The sequence below is a fragment of the Procambarus clarkii genome, chromosome 18, assembly GCF_040958095.1.
Source record: "Procambarus clarkii isolate CNS0578487 chromosome 18, FALCON_Pclarkii_2.0, whole genome shotgun sequence".
Taxonomy (NCBI): Eukaryota; Metazoa; Arthropoda; class Malacostraca; order Decapoda; family Cambaridae; genus Procambarus; species Procambarus clarkii.
In genome coordinates this window covers 49,328,727-49,348,889 of record NC_091167.1, presented here as the reverse complement: position 1 = coordinate 49,348,889, position 20,163 = coordinate 49,328,727, and the positions used below count along the sequence as shown (strand labels likewise).

The window sequence follows — 20,163 nt, the reverse complement described above, 5'->3', positions numbered from 1 at the left end:
TACACAAAATTGAAGGCAATATTGTAGAGCAAACTGGTGATGTGAATAAGGAGAGAAAAAATGAGACGAACGAGAACACACATGAGAAAGACGAAAGCAACAAGGAGAAAGATAAGAGCAATACTGAGAATGAATGTGGAAACGAGAAAGTTGGAACAAAAACACGGAGGTAGCCAAGTCTTGCACGGGTACAAACAATAAGAATACAGGCACAGATGAAAATATTCGCAGGTATTATGCAAAAGGACAGTGCAGATATGGGCCCAGAGGCACGGAATGCACATTCATGTACCCACGGAAATGCCGAAACTGGTTAGGGAAAGGCAGATGTCATTTTGATACAGAGTGTAGATATTTTCACCCTAAGTTATGCAAACTCTCAGTTAATGAGAGGAAATGCTACGATCTTCATTGCCCTGATTTGCACGTCAGAGGTACACAGCGCTATATAAGAGAGAAAGTCCAATATAATAGCCCTGCAATTTTTTTAGAGGCACGGAGAAACAGACAGGCAGAAACGTTGCAGGAGTACGGATGGAGAGGGGGAATGCCCAAGACTGGACTACGGTTCGTCATCAAGCTCACACATACTACACCCCCCAACTACACCGGTCGGGGGACGAGCCGGTGTAGGGAGCCGGTCGGCCCAGCGGACAGCACGCTAGACTTGTAATCTTGTGGTCCCGGGTTCGATCCCGGGCGCCGGCGAGAAACAATGAGCAGAGTTTCTTTCACCCTATGCCCCTGTTACCTAGCAGAAAAATAGGTACTTGGGTGTTAGTCAGCTGTCACGGGCTGCTTCCTGGGGGTGGAGGCCTGGTCGAGGACCGGGCAGCGGGGACACTAAAGCCCAGAAATCATCTCAAGATAACCTCAAGATAAGATACACAGAGACTACCACACTCCCCCAGTATCACTTCCAAAAGTGGACAAACCATTGCCACAGCAGCACACCCTGGGTCAGGGTAGAGAGGAGGGAGAACTACCAAAACCTTCCAGAAGTAACACACAATATGGACAATCATTCATATTTGCAAACATTCAAGGTTTAAAGCCAAAGTCAAGAAATAAACTAGAAAGAGAACGCAGACGACTGTACAGGAGAAGGAAAAAAATAACGGAAATGCTTAGGCAGACACGACTATCACAAGCAAGGAAAATATACCTAAGCAGGGAGATCGAAGAAATAGAACAAAAGTTGAAGCGATCATATGAGTCTGAGGAAATGGAATTGGAACAGAAAGCTATACAAGAGATAAAGAAAAATCCAAAATATTTTTTCACATATGCAAAATCAAAATAAAAAACCTCGACCAGTATTGGACCATTAATTACAAATGAAGGTACGTACACAGAGGACAACAAAGAGATTGGTGAAATTATCTAAGATTCACTTATCTTAGTGAAATTCTAAGAAGCCAGTATGAGGCTATGTTTAGCACACCAATAAACAATATGAAAGTTGAGGACCCAGACAGCTTCTTTATGAATGACATTCAAACTGCAAATAACATAACGGATATTAACACGAACTTGGAAGACTTTGAACGAGAAATTGACAATATGCCCATGCACTCAGCTCCTGGGACTGACTCATGGAATTCAATATTCATAAAGAAGTGTAAAGTACCAATAGCGCGATCACTCAGCGTAATATGGAGAAAGAGCCTGGATACAGGAGAGATACCAGCTGCACTTAAATCTGCAGATATAGCTCCTCTGCACAAGGGGGGTAGTAAAGCCTTGGCAAAAAGTTATAGGCCAGTTGCACTAACATCACACATAATAAAAGTGTTTGAAAGAGTGATTGGGAATCAAATTTCTAGTTTTATGGAAAATAATGAGCTACACAATCCAGGACAACATGGATTTAGAGCGGGCAGATCCTGTCTGTCACAGTTACTCAACCACTATGACAAAATCACAGAAGCTCTAGAAGAAAAGCAAAATGCAGATGTTGTATACACAGACTTTGCAAAGGCGTTCGACAAATGTGATCATTCAATGATAGCACACAAAATGAGGTCAATGGGAATAACTGGTAAAGTAGGACGCTGGATACTCAATTTCCTGTCGAACAGAACACAAAGAGTAACAGTTAATCAAATAAAATCGAGTACAAGCGCAGTTAAAAGCTCTGTACCTCAAGGCACAGTCCTTGCACCGCTACTATTCCTTATTCTCATATCAGATATAGATAAAAATACAAGTCACAGCTTCGTGTCATCCTTTGCAGATGACACAAAAATCAGCATGAAATTACCTCTGCTGAAGTTATTGGAAAATTACAAGCAGATATCAACACAGTTTTCGATTGGGCAGCAGAAAATAACATGATGTTTAACAGTGATAAATTTCAGTTACGGCAAAAATGAGGATCTGAAACATAACACAGGGTACAAAACACAATCGAATCTGCCCATAGTAGGAAAACAGCATGTCAAGGATTTGGGAATAATGATGTCCGACGATCTAACGCTTAGGGAGCATAACCAAGCAAATATTGCGTAAGCCAGAAAAATGATAGGATGGATTACGAGAACTTTCAAATCCAGGGATCCCATCACAATGGTTGTACTCTTCAAGTCACTTGTGTTGTCCCGTCTCAAGTACTGCTCAGTACTCACTTCCCTCTTCAGAGCAGGAGAGATTGCTGAAATAGAGGGAATACAGAGGACATATACGGCACGCATAGTCGAGATAAAACACCTAAATTATTGGGATCGTTTCAAAGCTCTCCAAATGTTCTCTCTAGAAAGGAGAGGAGAGAGATACCAAATAATATACACATGGAAAATACTGGAGGGTCAGGTCTCAAATCTACACAGTAAAATAACAACGTACTGGAGTGAACGATATGGAAGAAAATGCAGGATTGAACCAGTGAAGAGCAGAGCACAATCAGAGAACACTGTATAAACATCAGGAGTTCGCGGTTGTTCAACGTCCTCCCAGCGACTATAAGAAATATTGCCGGAAAAACCGTGAACATCTTCAAGAGAAAACTGGACTGTTTTCTAAGAGAAGTTCCGGATCAGTCGGGCTGTGGTGGGTATGTGGGCCTGCGGGCCGCTCCAAGCAACAGCCTGGTGGACCAAACTCTCACAAGTCGAGCCTGGCGTCGGGCCGGGCTTGGGGAGACGAAGAACTTTTAGAACCCCATCAAGCAGATGATGGTCGGGTAGTGCTGGTCTTGTGTTATGTTGGTCAGGTAGTGCTGGTCTTGAGTTGTTTATGTCGGGTAGTGCTGGTCTTGTATTGTGTTGGTCGGGTAGTGCTGGTCCTGTGTTTTAATGGTCGGGTAGTGCTGGTCTTGTATTGTGTTGGTCGGTTAGTACTGGTCCTGTGTTGTGATGGTCAGGTAGTGCTAGACTTGTGTTGGTCGTGTAGTGCTGGTCTTGTGTTTTCTTGGTCAGGTAGTGCTGGTCTTTTGTTTTGATGGTTGGGAAGTGCGGGTTTTGCGTTGTGTTGGTCGGGTTGTGCTGGTCTTGTATTGTGATGATCGGGTAGTGCTAGTCGTGTATTGGTCGTGTAGTGAAGGTATTGTGTTTTTATGGTCGGGTAGTGCAACTCTTGTGTTGTGTTGGTCGGGTAGTGCTGGTCTCGTGTTGTGATGGTCGGATTGTGTAGGCCTTGTTTAATGTTGGTCGGGTAATGCAGGTGTTGTGTTGGATTGGTCGGGTAGTGCAGGTCTTGTGTTGTGTTGGTCGGGTAGTGCAGGTCTTGTGTGGTGATGGTCAGGAGTGCAGGTCTTGTGTTGTGTTGGTTGGGTAGTGCTGGTCTTGTGTTGTGATGGTCGGGTAGTGCTGGTCTTGTGTTGTGATGGTCGGGTATTGCAGGTCTTGTGTTGTGTTGGTCAGGTATTTCTGGTCTTTTGTTTAGATGGTCGGGTAGTGCTGGTCTTGTGTTGTGTTGGTTGGGTAGTGATGGTCTTGTTTTGTGATGGTCGGGTAGTACAGGTTTTGTGTTGTGTTGGTCTGGTAATGCTGGTCTTGTGTTGTGTTGGTCGGGTAGTTCTGGTCTTGTGTTGTGCTGGTCGGGTAGTGCTGGTCTTGAGTTGTGATGGTCGGATAGTGCTGGTCTTGTGTTGTGATGGTCTATTAGTGCAGGTCTTGTGTTGTGATGGTCAGGTAGTGTTGTTCTTGTTTTGTGTTGGTCGGGTAGTGCTGGTTTTGTGTTGTGATTTTCGGGTAGTGCTGGTCTTGTGTTGGTAGGGTACTGCGGGCCTTGAGTTGTGATGGTCGGGTAGTGCTGGTCATGTGTTTTTGTTGGTCGGGTAGTGCTAGTCTTGTGTTGTGTTGGTCGGGTAGAGCTGGTCTTGCGTTATGATGGTCTAGTAGTGCAGTTCCTGTGTTGTGTTGGTCGGGTAGTGCTGGGCATGTGTTGTGTTGGTCGGGTAGTGATGATCTTGTGTTGCGATGGTCGGGTAGTGCTGGTCTTGTGTTGTGTTGGTCGGGTAGTGCTGGTCTTGTGTTGGTAGGGTACAGCGGGCCTTGTGTTGTGATGGTCGGGTAGTGCTGGTCATGTGTTGTGTTGGTCGGGTAGTGCTAGTCTTGTGTTGTGTTGGTCGGGTAGTGCTGGTCTTGAGTTGTGATGGTCGTGTAGTGTTGTTCTTGTGTTGTGATGGTCGGATAGTGCAGGTGTTGTGTTGTGTTGATCGGGTAGTGCTGCTGTTGTGTTGGTCGGGTATTGCTGATCTTGTGTTGTGATGGTCGGGTAGTGCTGGTCTTGTGTTGTGTTGGTCGGGTAGTGCTGGTCTTGTGTTGTGATGATCGGGTAGTGATGGTCCTGTGTTGTGTTGGTCGTGTAGTGCTGGTCTTGTTTTGAATTGGTCGTGTAGTAATGGTCTTGTGTTGTGATGGTCGGGTAGTGCTGGTCCAGTGTTGTGTTGGTCGGGTAGTGCTGGTCGTGCGTTGTGATGGTCGGGTAGTGCAGGTTTTGCGTTGTGTTGGTCGGGTAGTGCTGGTCTTGTTTTGTGATGGTCGAGTAGTGCTGATCTTGTGTTGTGTTGGTCGAGTAGTGCTGGTCTTGTCTTGTTTTGGTCGGGTAGTGCTGGTATTGTGTTGTTCTTGTCTGGTACAAATAATATTTTTTGTAGTAATTTGTCAATTGTTTACGTAAACAATTGACAATTGTTTTACGTAAACAATTGACAATTTACTATAAAAACAAAAAATGGTCAATCTACTCATGAATAACACCTAAGACACCAAACAGAATGCCTTGAAGAAGACAAACGTCGTCTATGCCTTCACATGTCCACTTGGGGACTGTAAGTCCCAAAGAACTTAGTATATAGGCAAGAAAACAACGTCTCTTTCTTGATTAACAACGCACGCACAACAGGACTCCATCAAGGAACATATAATCTCTTCTCACAACCTGACCATCACCAGAGAAATCTTAACAAGCAACACAGAAATCATCGATAGATACTGCAATGACAGGAGACTCGACATGATTCTATACCCAATGGTCCGTGTTCTATGCAAACACGGACCAATGGGTATAAAACATTGGTTCTATGTTCAAATGCAAAAACAATGTGAGACAAAATAGTAAATGGTAAAATGGTGCTGAGAATATTGGCTATGGCTGAGACCTCCCTTAGTATACAAAAGCCAGTGAGCTTAGTATGCCAGAGAGAGATGTCAACTCTTAGAGCACAAAGAATATTGTGAAGTTGATGGCTGGTCCAGGCTCAGACATCGACTCAGGTAGATGGCGCTGAGGTGCAGTGTGCAGGTGTGCGGTCGGCGAGTCACCAATCAGGAGCAGTCAGGCTGGGATGGGTGGTTGGCTGGTTGATGACGAGCCGGCGTGGAGGGTGTGTGGAGTAAGGGGGTTTAGGGTACGTTTTGCCTCCTGGTCAAAACGTTTTGTGCTACTGGTGACGTATCTTGAATGTAGCATCTTATACTTGTAGACTGGACGTAACTTTAGGTAGGGAAGAGCAGGCTCAATCTCTCTTGAAAGAGATTATCGTCACAACTCTTCCCCGAAGCCTGCGGTTCCGGGTGAAGTTACGTCTTCAGGTGGTAGAGTGGTAGGTGGAGCTTCATCTACCTCATACACTCTGGAGAGGGCGTCTGCTATGATGTTGTCAGAACCCCTGATGTAGAAGATCTCCAGGTTGAAATTCTGCAGATATAAAGCCCATCGTAGAAGCCATTGGTTGTTGAATTAGGCTTGCTGCAGGAAGCGTAGGGGATTGTGGTCCGAGTAGATGGTGGTAGACCGAGCATCTTGCAGGTACGATTCGAAGTGCTGCAAGTTCAGGACGGTAGAGAGTAGCTTCCTTTCGATCGTGCTGTAGTTCCTTGTAGCTGTAGTAGCTAACAGGTAGAATTTCCTCGCCTCGTTGTTGCATCAGGACACCCCCGATGCCGGTATCACTGGCGTCGACATGGGGGATGAAAGGCTTCGTGATATCTGGCGAGGCGAGAATAGGATTAGAACATGGCAAAGGAGCACTATTATAGTCCTGTAAATTGGGATGAAGATCAGGTAGGATTTCCGATTTGGAAAGCACCGACTCAGTGTTAGTGCTTTCGGGAGAAGCAGGGAAGGTTTCACTGTGGAGGTATGGACCTTTAAATGTGGAGACTGATACCAACACAGTGGGGGGAGTACCTTGATACTGCTTCAGGAGGTTGACGTGGCACAACTGGGTCTTCCGCCGCCTATCTGGAGTCTCAAGAACGTAGTTGTGGTTGTTTCTTCACTCCTTAATGCGGTAGGGTCCTGAAAACTTGTTTTGCAATGGAGAACCTGGGATAGGAAAATATGCCAACACGAAGTCTCCTGGTTTAAATTTCTTTAATTTGCTTCTTTGGTCAAGATGAGTCTTCATCCTCTCCTGGGCTTTCAATAGATTGTCATTAGCAAATTTACGTACTCTCTCTAGAATGTGTTTTAAGTTTTGAAGAAACTGGGGCACATTCTGAGGGTCACTGAAGGTGGCATTACGTAGAGAGTCTTTGAAAGCTTTGAGAGGACTACGGCACTTACGTCCGTAGAGCATCTCATAAGGAGATACTCCTAGAGACTCATTGGGGAGACTTCTGAAAATGCACATAATGAGATCAAGTTGTTTATCCCAGTCCTTCAAGGTGTCATTGCAGAATTTTTTTAGGAGTGCTTTAATAGTCTGATGACTACGTTCAAGAGAACCCTTTGAAGCAGGATGATAGGGGCTGGACAGTACCTGTGTGATGTTGAACTCCTCCAGTGTCTTCTTGAAGAGATCACAGGTGAAGTTGGTGCCACAGTCGCTTTGAACCTCTCTTGGAAATCCATACTTGGTGAAGATCTTCAATAGGTGTTTCACCATAGTAGCAGCCGTAATGTTCTTTACCGGAACTGCTATGGTGAATCTGGTGGTAGGTGTTATGATCTCGGCCTGCAGGAGAAACGAGTCTCCCCCTTGAGAGTTATTCAACAAGCCTGACCTAACTAGAAAGTATAGGAAATATAGAGGCGATAACACAGATGTAAAATAGTTTGTTGGATTTAATGAACAATTTGAGATTATGGGCAGTAAATAAGGAAATAGATAAATGACTGGTTAGGAGATGTGGATATTTTGCTGGAGGCGTGAGGCTCGCTTCTGGAGGGCTTTGACCTCATTTGAGGACAGACATCGCAGGGGGAAAGCCGCGCTCCGTTTGAGCTCCTGTCAGGAAGGAACCCCTAGTGATATATCTCCAAGAGAAGAGAAGTGTGCAGACGTGCCAGCTGTGGAATTGAGCTGAGAACGTTGTGGTCTCAAGTCCTGGACGGCGAGGAGAGTATTAAGCCGCCCAAAGACATTTTCGTGGGCTGTGGAAGCGCCCTGACCGGGCTCCGTCAGAGGGAAGAGCGCCCTCGACGAGACAATCTGTGGTAAGCACGATTTAAGCCAGTTCATATTGATTGCTTGTAGTTGGTCGTGTGCCCAGCGACAGTAGCAATGTTTATTGATGAGTTAGAAATGTTTTGGTAAAGCAGGAAGTCTAAATAAGATTACACAGATGAGAGAGACAGCTGGAGGGACGAGCAGCACATCCTCTCCCTTCGACCGCTTGAAGCCAACTGACTGAGGGGCGCGGAGGAGAGTGTGGAGGCCAGCCGGGCGAGGTGCAGCATGGACCCGCCCAACGGGGAAGTCCACTCTCACAGTATGTAGAGGACAGATAGAGGTTGGAGGCAAACATATTGTGTGATTATTTTTGTTTATGTGTTAAAGGGGAAACATTTTTATTGGAGTGTCGATGGGTTGCAGGTTTGTCTTTGGGGAAGAAGTTGCTGAGAACTTCGAAGCCAGCACAGAGGGAGTAGTTGATGAGACTCCAAGGTAGTGGAGGAGAGGACCTCGAGCTGTAAGGAGAAGCAGTGAAGAGGAGTGTCATGTGCTTCTGTAGAGGTGGTGAAGCACCATAGTTGCTCGAGGGAACTTCATGGTGTAGCAGCCAAGAGAGCTGTGGAGGAACCTAGCAGAAGGGTGAAGCACCGTAGTTGCTCAAGGAAAACTTCATGGTAGCAGCCTGCAGGAGCTGCAGAGGAACCTGGTAGTTAAACCCGGAAGAACCTGAAGAGATCAGGGTAGTGAACTTCCAGAGGTGGAAGGGAAGTTCTGGTGGATTACTTGTAGGGAGTTGATAATGTTTGGTTGTCATTAGCGTGCAAGTCGCAGTGAGAGGTGAGTGATGTTTGCATTCTTATGTCAAGGAGTGTTTTATACTGAAGTTTAGAGTTACAGTCGTAGGCTGGATTACCTACAGATGTATGTGTTCTAGGACTGATAGAGTGATCGATTGATCATTGTTGTGTATCAAGGAACATTTATACTGATATATATATGTTATTGCATTCAATGCTGATTTTCCTTGTACATGTTTATATATATATTCTCTTGCTGATAGTGCAACATTGTAGTATAAGACTTGATCTACTTGAAGAGGTAGATAGTATCAGGTGGGGAATCAGAAGATAGGATACCACTGGATAAGCTGATGATAGACTTCTGATGGTGTTGGAGTGCAACCTGATCGTAATAGTATAGAGTATAGGATTCATTATTATTATATGTGTTTATGTATTGTGTATGTGCTTTGTCCAGTAAATGTATTCCAATTTGCTGGTGTTTGCCCTTGTCCTAGTGATGCTTCCCAGGAAATGGTAAAGAAAGAGAGAGAGAAAGTACCAAGAACCACTGCTGTGGACAGGGTAGGACGGAAAACTAGTAAGTCAAAGGGGATTGAAGAGATCATCTCACATAGAGAGAGAGTGGGGAGTCACAGTGGCTCGAGTGGGTGTGTGCACGTGACAACGAGGCTAAGTGTTGGAGCCGCATCCCCTAAACGTGTGGCGTTGAGCCCCTCTCCAAGAGCCAGAAGCGCCTAGTGTGATCTCCTAGTGAGGTATAAGTACTCTACCGAGTTGTGGGTTGGGTTGTCCGTAAAAGAGGAACAACACGACAACACCACCAACACACAAACTATAATTGTAGGACACATGATTGTTAATATATAGGCGTTGCCAGAACTGGTCCGGGGTAAAGGACCAACACAGTCTATGATGAGTCTGTGGAAAGGTTCCGCAGGCATCTGGATGGGTTTTAGTGGAGCCTGAGGAATAGAGATGTTAGGTTTACCTGCCATCTGACATGTATGACACTGTTGTATGTACTTTTTAACGTCTTTTACCACACCTGGCCAGTAGTAATCTTGTCTGATTCCGTGGTAGGTTTTGTTAAAACCATAGTGAGAAAGAGCTCCATGGGCCAGGTGTAGAATATCGGGCCGTAGGCTGGTGGGAATCACTAGTTGTTCAACATTGGCCCAATCGTCATCCTCCTTTAGCTTGCTGGGTCTGTATCTGCGGTAGAGCAACTCATTCTCTAGGAAGAACCCAGGGATACTGTCAGGTTGAGTCTCAGCCTGGAAGAATAATGGTGTCAAGGTAAGATCTTCCCTCTGTAACTTACGGAACTCCAAACTGGTAAGATTTTGGGGTAGATTCTGAGGGTCTTGAGGGACAGTGGTAGCAGTAGAGTTAGCTGGTTGCGGTCGTGCAGATTGTGCACGGGTGGTCACCAAAACCGGAGGAGAAACTTTATCACTTTCTTGGACCTCTGCTGGAACATATTCAAAGATGGGATTATCCATTACAGAGGTACACACCTGGGGTTTGTCCGTGATGATCAGCTTGGACGGTTGCAGATCTTCTGCCAAGTCGTTGCCCAGGAGAAGTTGCAATCCAGGCATGGAAAAAGGCTTTTCCCTGATGGCGACTTGGACTTCACCGGTCACGAAGGGACAATCCAGGTGAACTCTGACGAGTGGATACGGAGTGGTAGCAGTGAGGTCAGTGATAAGGACGATTTCCCTGGTGTAGGTAATGTTAGGCACAGCTGATTTCAATATAATGGACTGAAGAGCCGCTGTATCCCTCAAGATCTTCAATTTGAAACGTCCCTCCGAATCTGTACCGTTGGTAGAGACAGTTCCAGGATACAGGTGTTTACTGAAGAGAGAAAGATCATTAACATGAACACCAACATTCATCACAGGCTTACCGGACTTAGGAGGAGTCTGTTTGGGTTTAGTAGATTCATTGCTCTTGTATTGAGCCTTCTCACATCTATCTATGGTATGTTCATAGAGTTTGCAATACTTACAATACAATTGTGAGCTCGCTTCATCTGTACTCACTTTATCGTAACTGTACCAAGACTTCTTACTGGGAGGTGGTGATGGTGTCAGCCGCTGGATGAGGCTGTAGGTGTCAGCCGACTTCGCACATTTGATGTAGTCGGTTTCTTCTTTATCTGCTAGATATAAAGAGACGGAAGGGGGAACACGTCTCAAGAATTCCTCAACTAGCATGAGGTTGATGAGCTCTGCAAATGTAGACATGTGCTGCTTCCAGCCATTTCATGAAATATCTTTTCTTTGTATTGGCAAATTCTAGAAAGGTGGTGGTACTTGCCTTTAGATGGTCACGGAATTTTCGTCTGTAGCTTTCGGTGGAGAGAAGGTAGTCGTTCAAAACTGCTTGCTTCAGGGTCTGGTAGTCATTCTCAGACGCTAAGGTACTGAGAGTAACTGCAGCTCTACCTGTAAGATGCACTCTGAGAAGGGTAGACCATTGATCTGCAGGCCAGCTAAGTTTATTAGCTAGGGTCTCAAAGGTGGTAAAAAAGACATCAATCTCTGTCTCAACGAATAGTGGCATTAACTTACTTGCATGGGAGACATTGAAACTTACGGGAAGACTGGCGGTAGCTTGTTGGCGCTGAGTGTGGTGTGAAGTCTCCAACGTGAGTTCTCGTTGACGACATTGTATAACCATATCCGCTTGCTGTTTGTCATGCTCGCGTTGTATCTCCAGGTGGCGTTGTTTTGCTTCAAGCTGTACTCGCTCACGCTCTCTGAATAGGGCCATCTCACGTTCTTGCTCTTCTTTTTTCATTGCAGCCTCCCTTTACTGCTCTTCTTTCCTTTTTGCAGCTTCTTCTTTCTTCATTTGTAGAGCTGCTTGCTGTTGCTCCCTCTCGAGCTTTGCGAGTTCGAGTTTGAGTTTCATAGTTGCCAAATCATGTTTATCTGCAATAGAATAAGTTTCGTGAGTTTCAGAGTCAATTGTCCCTTCATCTAAGAGGTGATCCATGATTAAGTTATGCAATTCATTTTTATTGGCTCCATGGGGAACATCTAGTTGATACTCGTGTGCAAGAGTTTGTAATTCGATCCTCTTGGCACGACTTAAGGTCCCTATTTTACCTGCTGGATCGTTACGAAAAGCTTGGAGACGAAACATTGTGAAAGATAGCAAATAAATGTACAACGAACATAGTTGTGATATGGTAAATATCAGAAACAGGACAACGTGGCAACTGGTAACTATCCTGTGGAATTTTAATCTTTAACAATTAAAGTTAATTTTTTGGATGGTAAATGATTAGTCAATCAAAGTCGCAGGAAATCTTGTACCCGGTACTCAATGTAAGAGAATAAGGGCAAGAAAATCCTACTAAATAAATGAAACTGAGTTTTTAAAACAAATGAATCATTTAATTGCTCCAAAAGTGAATTAGGTAGTCCAAGAATGTAGGCATACCTTGCCGAGTCTCCATAGGACATAAGCAAGGGTTTCTCACTAAATGAAATATGATACTTACAGAATTAGCGAACTTTGTGCTCTGTAAAAAGAAAGCTAATTCCCTACCTAAGTAAATATCATCATCTCTGACCGACGTGTAGGGGTGCGAGTGTCAACTGGTGACGAGAACTGCTGCTGAGGTCCCAACTCGGCAACGAAGTCCGTGCTAGAGGAACTATGGCCCTCTTATCCTCCTTCGGTCGGATTGCAGAAGATAGGGTGCTTTGACCCGAAGACAAACCAAAGTACCAGGGTACCACAATGATGATCTGCCGATAATATGAGGAAATATCCTAGGGACAAAAGGTGGTAAACACGAGTAATAACAGGGAGGGAGAGATGACCAATTAAGAGAATGACTGAGGCCTACAGTCACCACGTAATCCATAGTCATCCCGCACTCACCATATGTTACTCTCGGAATGCACAATACACACAGCACCATATAAATATGAAAATTAATGATAATATTGAAAAGCAACTTTAGCAAAGCGAAGTACGCTTACCACAAATTGACGTTCTGGTACTAGTACCTGAGTGAAGCATCCCAGACAGGCCCCCATTAAATGTGACGGGAAAATGTTGGAGTAAAGATGTTCGGCAGTCCTCCAATGGCAGGTGTCAATGTCTGGTCACACTTACAAAAAAAGATAGACTGCTTGCCTGTTCTCTGTGGTAAGTGAGAGGGAGGAACACGTAAAACACAAAGTATGAACAATGAAACTTTAATATATACTTGCAATTAAATAACAAAGATAAATGCAAAAACAATGTAAGACAAAATAGTAAATGGTAAAATGGTGCTGAGAATATTGGCTATGGCTGAGACCTCCCTTAGTATACAAAAGCCAGTGAGCTTAGTAGCCAGAGAGAGATGTCAACTCTTAGAGCACAAAGAATATTCTGAAGTTGATGGCTGGTCCAGGCTCAGACATCGACTCAGGTAGATGGCGCTGAGGTGCAGTGTGCAGGTGTGCGGTCGGCGAGTCACCAATCAGGAGCAGGCAGGCGGGGATGGGTAGTTGGCTGGTTGATGACGAGCCAGCGTGGAGGGTGTGTGGAGTAGGGGGCTTTAGAGTACGTTTTGCCTCCTGGTCAAAACGTTTTGTGCTACTGGTGACGTATCTTGAATGTAGCATCTTATACTTGTAGACTGGACGTAACTTTAGGTAGGGAAGAGCAGGCTCAATCTCTCTTGAAAGAGATTATCGTCACAATATATAAATATATATATATATATATATATATATATATATATATATATATATATATATAAATATTCAGTTGCATATTGTCCTGGGGACCATTCAGGCTTGTTCGCATTTGTGTTCCTCACGTGTGCCCCAAAGAATGAGGTGATTTGGTAAAATGCTATGCCCAAGATTACTATCCGAGTGCCGGCGGTGGGGTGGTTCAAATAGCTTAGGCTATCACCTCATTATGTCCGGTCGTGATGGTCAAGTGGATTAAGGCGTCTTGTACATACCAGTTGCGTTGCTTCTGGGAGTATGGGTTCGAGTCACTTCTGGGGTGTGAGTTTTCAGTTGCATATTGTCCTGGGGACCATTCAGGCTTGTTCGCATATATATATATATATATATATATATATATATATATATATATATATATATATATATATATATATATATATATATATATATATATATATGACAATATCAGACCACGGGGGAAAATGAAACAGGAATTTCCTTAAGTACTTTCGTATATTAAATACATCTTCAGAAGGCTTGATTCCTTCTGAAGATGTATTTAATATAGGAAAGTACTTAAGGAAATTCCTGTTTCATTTTCCTCCGTGGTCTGACATTGTCACATTCTTAATCACGTGTTTATTTTCGTGATATACACACACACATATATATATATATATATATATATATATGTGTGTGTGTATATCACTTCTCAGCATAGTAGGCTGAGAAGTGCGTTCTGGCTACTAGGTACGACATATATATATATATATATATATATATATATATATATATATATATATATATATATATATATATATATATATATATATATATATATATATATATATATATATATATGTCGTACCTAGTAGCCAGAACTCACTTTTCAGCCTACAATGCAAGGCCCGATTTGCCTAATAAGCCAAGTTTTCATGAATTAATATATTTTCTCTAATTTTTTTCTTATGAAATGATAAAGCAACCCATATCATTATGTAAGAGGTCAATTTTTTTTATTGGAGTTAAAATTAACGTAGATATATGACCGAACCTAACCAACCCTACCTAACCTAACCTAACCTATCTTTATAGGTTAGGTTTGGTTAGGTAGCCGAAAAAGTTAGGTTAGGTTAGGTTAGGTAGGTTAGGTAGTCGAAAAGCAATTAATTCATGAAAACTTGGCTTATTAGGCAAATCGGGCCTTGCCTAGTAGGCTCAGAAGTGAGTTCTGGCTACTAGGTACGACATATATATATATATATATATATATATATATATATATATATATATATATATATATATATATATATATATATATATATATAACTGGTAAGCCTTTAACCCACTGCACCACAGCTCAGACCCCTAAAAGAGATGGTAATTTCGCGGTATTATATTTATATATATATATATATATACATATATATATATATATATATATATATATATATATATATATATATATATATATATATATATATATATATATATATATATACACACATATATATGTCGTACCTAGTAGTCAGAACACATTTCTAGTCCTACTATGCAAAGCCCGTTTTGCCTAATAGGCCGAATGATTTTCGATATTTTCAATAAATTGTTTCCTATTGGTTAATTTTAAATATTATTATTATATTATTTCAAAAACAAATTGAAAATCACCTCAAAGAATGAGGTGATTTTCAACCGAGTGCCAGAGGGGGGATGGAAATAGCCTCGGCTACCATCCTCTTTTGTCCAGTCATGTTCGTAGAGCGGTTAAGGGATCCTGTACGCCAGCAGAGTGCTCCTGGCAGTATGGGTTTGAGTAACTTCTGGGGTGTCAGTTTTCAGTTGCATATAGTCCTGAGGACTATTCAGGCTTGTTCGCATTTGTGTTCCTCACGTGTGCCCCAAAGAATGAGGCGATTTGATAAAATACCATGCCCAAGAATTCTAACCGAGTGCTGGCGGGGGGATGAAAATAGCCTCGGCTACCATCCTCTTTTGTCAAGTCGTGTTGGTCGAGCGATTAAGGGATCCTGTACGCCAGCAGAGTGCTCTTGACAGTATGGGTCGAAGTCACTTCTGGGGTGTGAGTTTCAGTTATATATATATATATATATATAATCTTCCTAAAGAAGTATATATATATATATATATATATATATATATATATATATATATATATATATATATATATATATATATATATATATATATATTTATATATATGTCGTACCTAGTAGCCAGAACGCACTTCTCAGCCTACAATTCAGGGCCCGATTTGCCTATTTAGCCAAGTTTTCCTGAATTAATATATTTTCTCAAATTTTTTTCTTATGAAATGATAAAGCTACCCATTTCATTATGTATGAGGTCAATTTTTTTTTATTGGAGTTAAAATTAACGTAGATATATGACCGAACCTAACCAACCCTACCTAACCTAACCTAACCTATCTTAATAGGTTAGGTTAGGTTAGGTGGCAGAAAAAGTTAGGTTAGGTTAGGTTAGGTAGGTTAGGTAGTCGAAAAACAATTAATTCATGAAAACTTGCCTTATTAGGCAAATCGGACCTTGCATAGTAGGCTGAGAAGTGCGTTCTGGCTATTAGGTACGACATATATATATATATATATATATATATATATATATATATATATATATATATATATATATATATATATATATATATATATATATATATATATATATATAATATATAATATATATATATATATATATATATATATATATATATATATATATATATATATATATATATATATATATATATATATATTAGTATATTTTGGTAGCAGTCTTTCCTGTAGACATATATTATTAAATATGACTGACAAAGTAAGATTAATAATTCTAACACGAATTTTCTCAATCTTTCGTACATTTCTTTTCACTGTTGGAGGTAAATCAAAAATCAATTCTCCAAAATTAATTTTTATTTCTAGTCTGACGCGACACGAGCGCGTTTCGTAAAACTTATTACATTTTCAAAGACTTTAGTTCACAAATTCACAACTGAATAGAACTTACGCATCTCCGATTTTATATCTACATTTGAGTGAGGTGGAAGGGGTGATGTGGCATTAACACAAGACAGAACAAGATGTGGCATTAATAGGGTATTAATTTCATCAACACAAGACAGAACAAGAGTATTAATAGGGTATTAATTTCATCAACACAAGACAGAACACGAAACAATGGATATTGAATAGAAGTGTTTGTAGAAAGCCTATTGGTCCATATTTCTTGATGCTTCTATATTGGAGCGGAGTCTTGAGGTGGGTAGAATATAGTTGTGCAATAATTGGCTGTTGATTACTGGTGTTGACTTCTTGATGTGTAGTGACTCGCAAACGTCAAGCCGCCTGCTATCGCTGTATCTATCGATGATTTCTGTGTTGTTTACTAGGATTTCTCTGGCGATGGTTTGGTTGTGGGAAGAGATTATATGTTCCTTAATGGAGCCCTGTTGCTTATGCATCGTTAAACGCCTAGAAAGAGATGTTGTTGTCTTGCCTATATACTGGTTTTTTTGGAGCTTACAGTCCCCAAGAGGGCATTTGAAGGCATAGACGACGTTAGTCTCTTTTAAAGCGTTCTGTTTTGTGTCTGGAGAGTTTCTCATGAGTAGGCTGGCCGTTTTTCTGGTTTTATAGTAAATCGTCAGTTCTATCCTCTGATTTTTGTCTGTAGGGATAACGTTTCTATTAACAATATCTTTAAGGACCCTTTCCTCCGTTTTATGAGCTGTGGAAAAGAAGTTCCTGTAAAATAGTCTAATAGGGGGTATAGGTGTTGTGTTAGTTGTCTCTTCAGAGGTTGCATGGCTTTTCACTTTCCTTCTTATGATGTAGATATAAAATCGGAGATGCGTAAGTTCTATTCAGTTGTGTATTTGTGAACCAAAGTTTTTGAAAATGTAATAAGTTTTACGAAACGCGCTCGTGTCGCGTCAGACTAGAAATAAAAATGAATTTTGGAGAATTGATTTTTGATTTACCTCCAACAGTGAAAAAAAATGTAAGAAAGATTGAAAAAATTCGTGTTAGAATTATTAATCTTACTTTTTCGGTCATATTTAATATATATATATATACATATATATATATATATATATATATATATATATATATATATATATATATATATATATATATATATATATATATATATATATATATATATATATATATACAACCTTAGAACACTTTCCCACCAGGAGATTCGAACCCTAGCCAGCACAGAAGCCTTACAGCAACTGGCATAACTGGTAAGCCTTTAACCCACTGCACCACAGCTCAGACCCCTAAAAGAGATAGTAATTTCGGAGTATTATATTTATATATATATATATATATATATATATATATATATATATATATATATATATATATATATATATATATATATATATATATATATATATATATATATATATATATATATGTCGTACCTAGTAGCCAGAATGCACTTTTCAGCCTAATATGCAAGGCCCGATTTGCCTAATAAGCCAAGTTTTCATGAATTAATGTTTTTTCGACTACCTAACCTACCTAACCTAACCTAACCTAACTTTTTCGGCTACTTAACCTAACCTAACCTATAAAGATAGGTTAGGTTAGGTTAGGTTAGGCAGGGTTGGTTAGGCTCGGTCATATATCTACGTTAATTTTAAGTCCAATAAAAAAAAATTGACCTCATACATAATGAAATGGGTAGCTTTATCATTTCATAAGAAAACAATTAGAGAAAATATATTAATTCATGGGAACTTGGCTTATTAGGCAAATCGGGCCTTGCATAATAGGCTGAGAAGTGCGTTCTGGCTACTAGGTACGACATATATATATATATATATATATATATATATATATATATATATATATATATATATATATATATATATATATATATATATATACCAGCACATATTAATCAAATAAATAATTAGAGATAGAGCAATGCAGAAGATCAGAAGGTTTAGAAGATCATATACCATGATCACTAAACAGCACTTGCAACATCAGGATCTGCGGGTTGGTACAATAATTAAACCAGATACGAACCACTTTTTTGATGAAATGGAGCAGTAGAATAACAGAAGTACACTTACATCGCATCAGGCTTGGATACCGATGTGTATGGGAATTAAGCTTACAGGTTCCAGATGATGAAATAAAATGTCAGCACTGTGGAGAAATGCCCGAGAGACTGCAGGAACTGTATCTAACACGTTGTTAGAAGACCACTGGAACCATATCTAACCTGTTGTTGGAATGCCACTGGAACCAAATTTAACACATGTTGTTAGATAATGTTGCACACCAATTAAAATCCTAACTGAGATTTAACAGAGCAGAAGTTTTTAAACACATTGGACATAATCTTCCTAAAACGAACATGTGTGTCATAAATACACATACTCTGCCTAAGTAAATAGTATAAATGTTTAGCCTAAAAACTATTTACTATCTTATGTAGAATAGTAGAAACCAGAAAATAGTAACACTTAGTGAGCTAGGCAAAGGCTCTTGTCTGCTGGTGGCTCGTGCTTGCTTACAGGCTCCTGCTTGTTACTAGGTTGCTTGTTTCTGTCTGGCTCTTGGCTGCTGCCGGGCTCCTATGTATTTGGCAGTAACTCCCGGTTCCTGCCGGCCTCCTGTCTGACGTTGTGCTGCTGCTTGCTGCAGGGCTCCTGGCTACTCCCAGCCTCATCGCTGTACCTGTCTCTTGTTTATTGCCATGATCCCGCGATCTTCTCTGTAAGGTGTTAAAGTTTAGTTTCAGGAAGGTCTACAGTATTAACAGATCACATTTGGCTAAAAAACTTAAATATTACATATACAATTACATTATGAAACTGATATCATTATTTAGTGTCAATCAAATGTTAACAAAAGTTAAACAGGTCGTATAACCTGTTCAATTTTGTTCATGAATTGTGGAGCCTGGCGCTCGATGTTGTGATTTATATTGATGCCCAAACATAAAGTTTACTAAATAAACATGAAAAAACAAATAGTTTAATCAAATAATCGTAACTTCGGAAACTTTATATATTGGAATTATCTCCAGTTAATATTGCATCTGGAGACTTTTTAGATGCTAAGGCAGAGAAAAGATTGTATTTGGTGATCGAGAAAAAAAGTAAAGGTTTTGGAAAACTTCGTTTTCGTCGCTGTTCCTAATAAGAAGCTGTTGGGATGAATTATAACTTGGTTTCTCACGCAGAAGCATCAATGAAGCAGTGTCGCCTGAACAAGCCCACAACACTGGCTGAGCGGAGCAGGTTCGTGAGGATGTGGGTGGGAGGCAGGTCTCTCCACGCCATCGCCAGGGAGACGGGAGTGAGCGCCACCACTGTCTTCAGGTGGATCCGCCGGTGGCAGCATGAGGGCAACGTCAACACTAAGCCACGCACAGGGAGGTCTCACCTGCTGCAGGGAGAGGAGGACCTACCAGCTGCACTAAGGCCTGACTCTGGGCCAGCCTGGGATCCACACCCCAACAATCACACCTGCCCACGCTATAATCACTCATTAACCGCTAACCAGGTTTCTGCTGCTGCTCTTGGTGACCAATTATACCAGACTCAATATTTGTACAATTATTATTTGAGATGGTATATAAACATTCTCAATATCCCTTCTCCCAGATCTGAAAATTAACTTACATTGAATAACTTAGCTTCAGTCCACATTAATTTGAACGATGGTATGAAAAGCAATATGAAAAATAATAATATCTGGAGAGAAAAATTTGTGGCGAACCTTTCCTATCTAGACGCCTC

The 20,163-nt window shown here is 41.1% G+C and overlaps 1 protein-coding gene across 1 annotated transcript; it reads right to left on the bottom strand.

The window, feature by feature from the left end:
• Positions 1 to 4,547: 4,547 nt before the first annotated feature.
• On the bottom strand, positions 4,548 to 19,913 carry LOC138366144 (salivary glue protein Sgs-3-like). The gene is made up of 3 exons (XM_069326889.1): positions 19,808 to 19,913; positions 11,471 to 11,588; positions 4,548 to 5,073 (listed from the first exon to the last, which is right to left on the bottom strand). The coding sequence occupies exons 1-3, from the start codon at positions 19,911 to 19,913 to the stop codon at positions 4,548 to 4,550; spliced, it is 750 nt and encodes a 249-aa protein (XP_069182990.1).
• Between the last annotated feature and the right edge of the window lie 250 nt (positions 19,914 to 20,163).

Excerpts from the sequence above, each read along its gene's own strand:
- LOC138366144 (XM_069326889.1), bottom strand. The coding sequence starts at position 19,913 with ATGAGTGATTATAGCGTGGGCAGGTGTGATTGTTGGGGTGTGGATCCC. Across the intron at positions 11,589-19,807 it reads TCCTCCTCTCCCTGCAGCAG|ATAAACATGATTTGGCAACT; the intron begins GTGAGACCTCCC and ends ATTCTATTGCAG. Across the intron at positions 5,074-11,470 it reads GCAAAAAGGAAAGAAGAGCA|ACAAGAACAACACAATACCA; the intron begins GTAAAGGGAGGC and ends TATTTGTACCAG.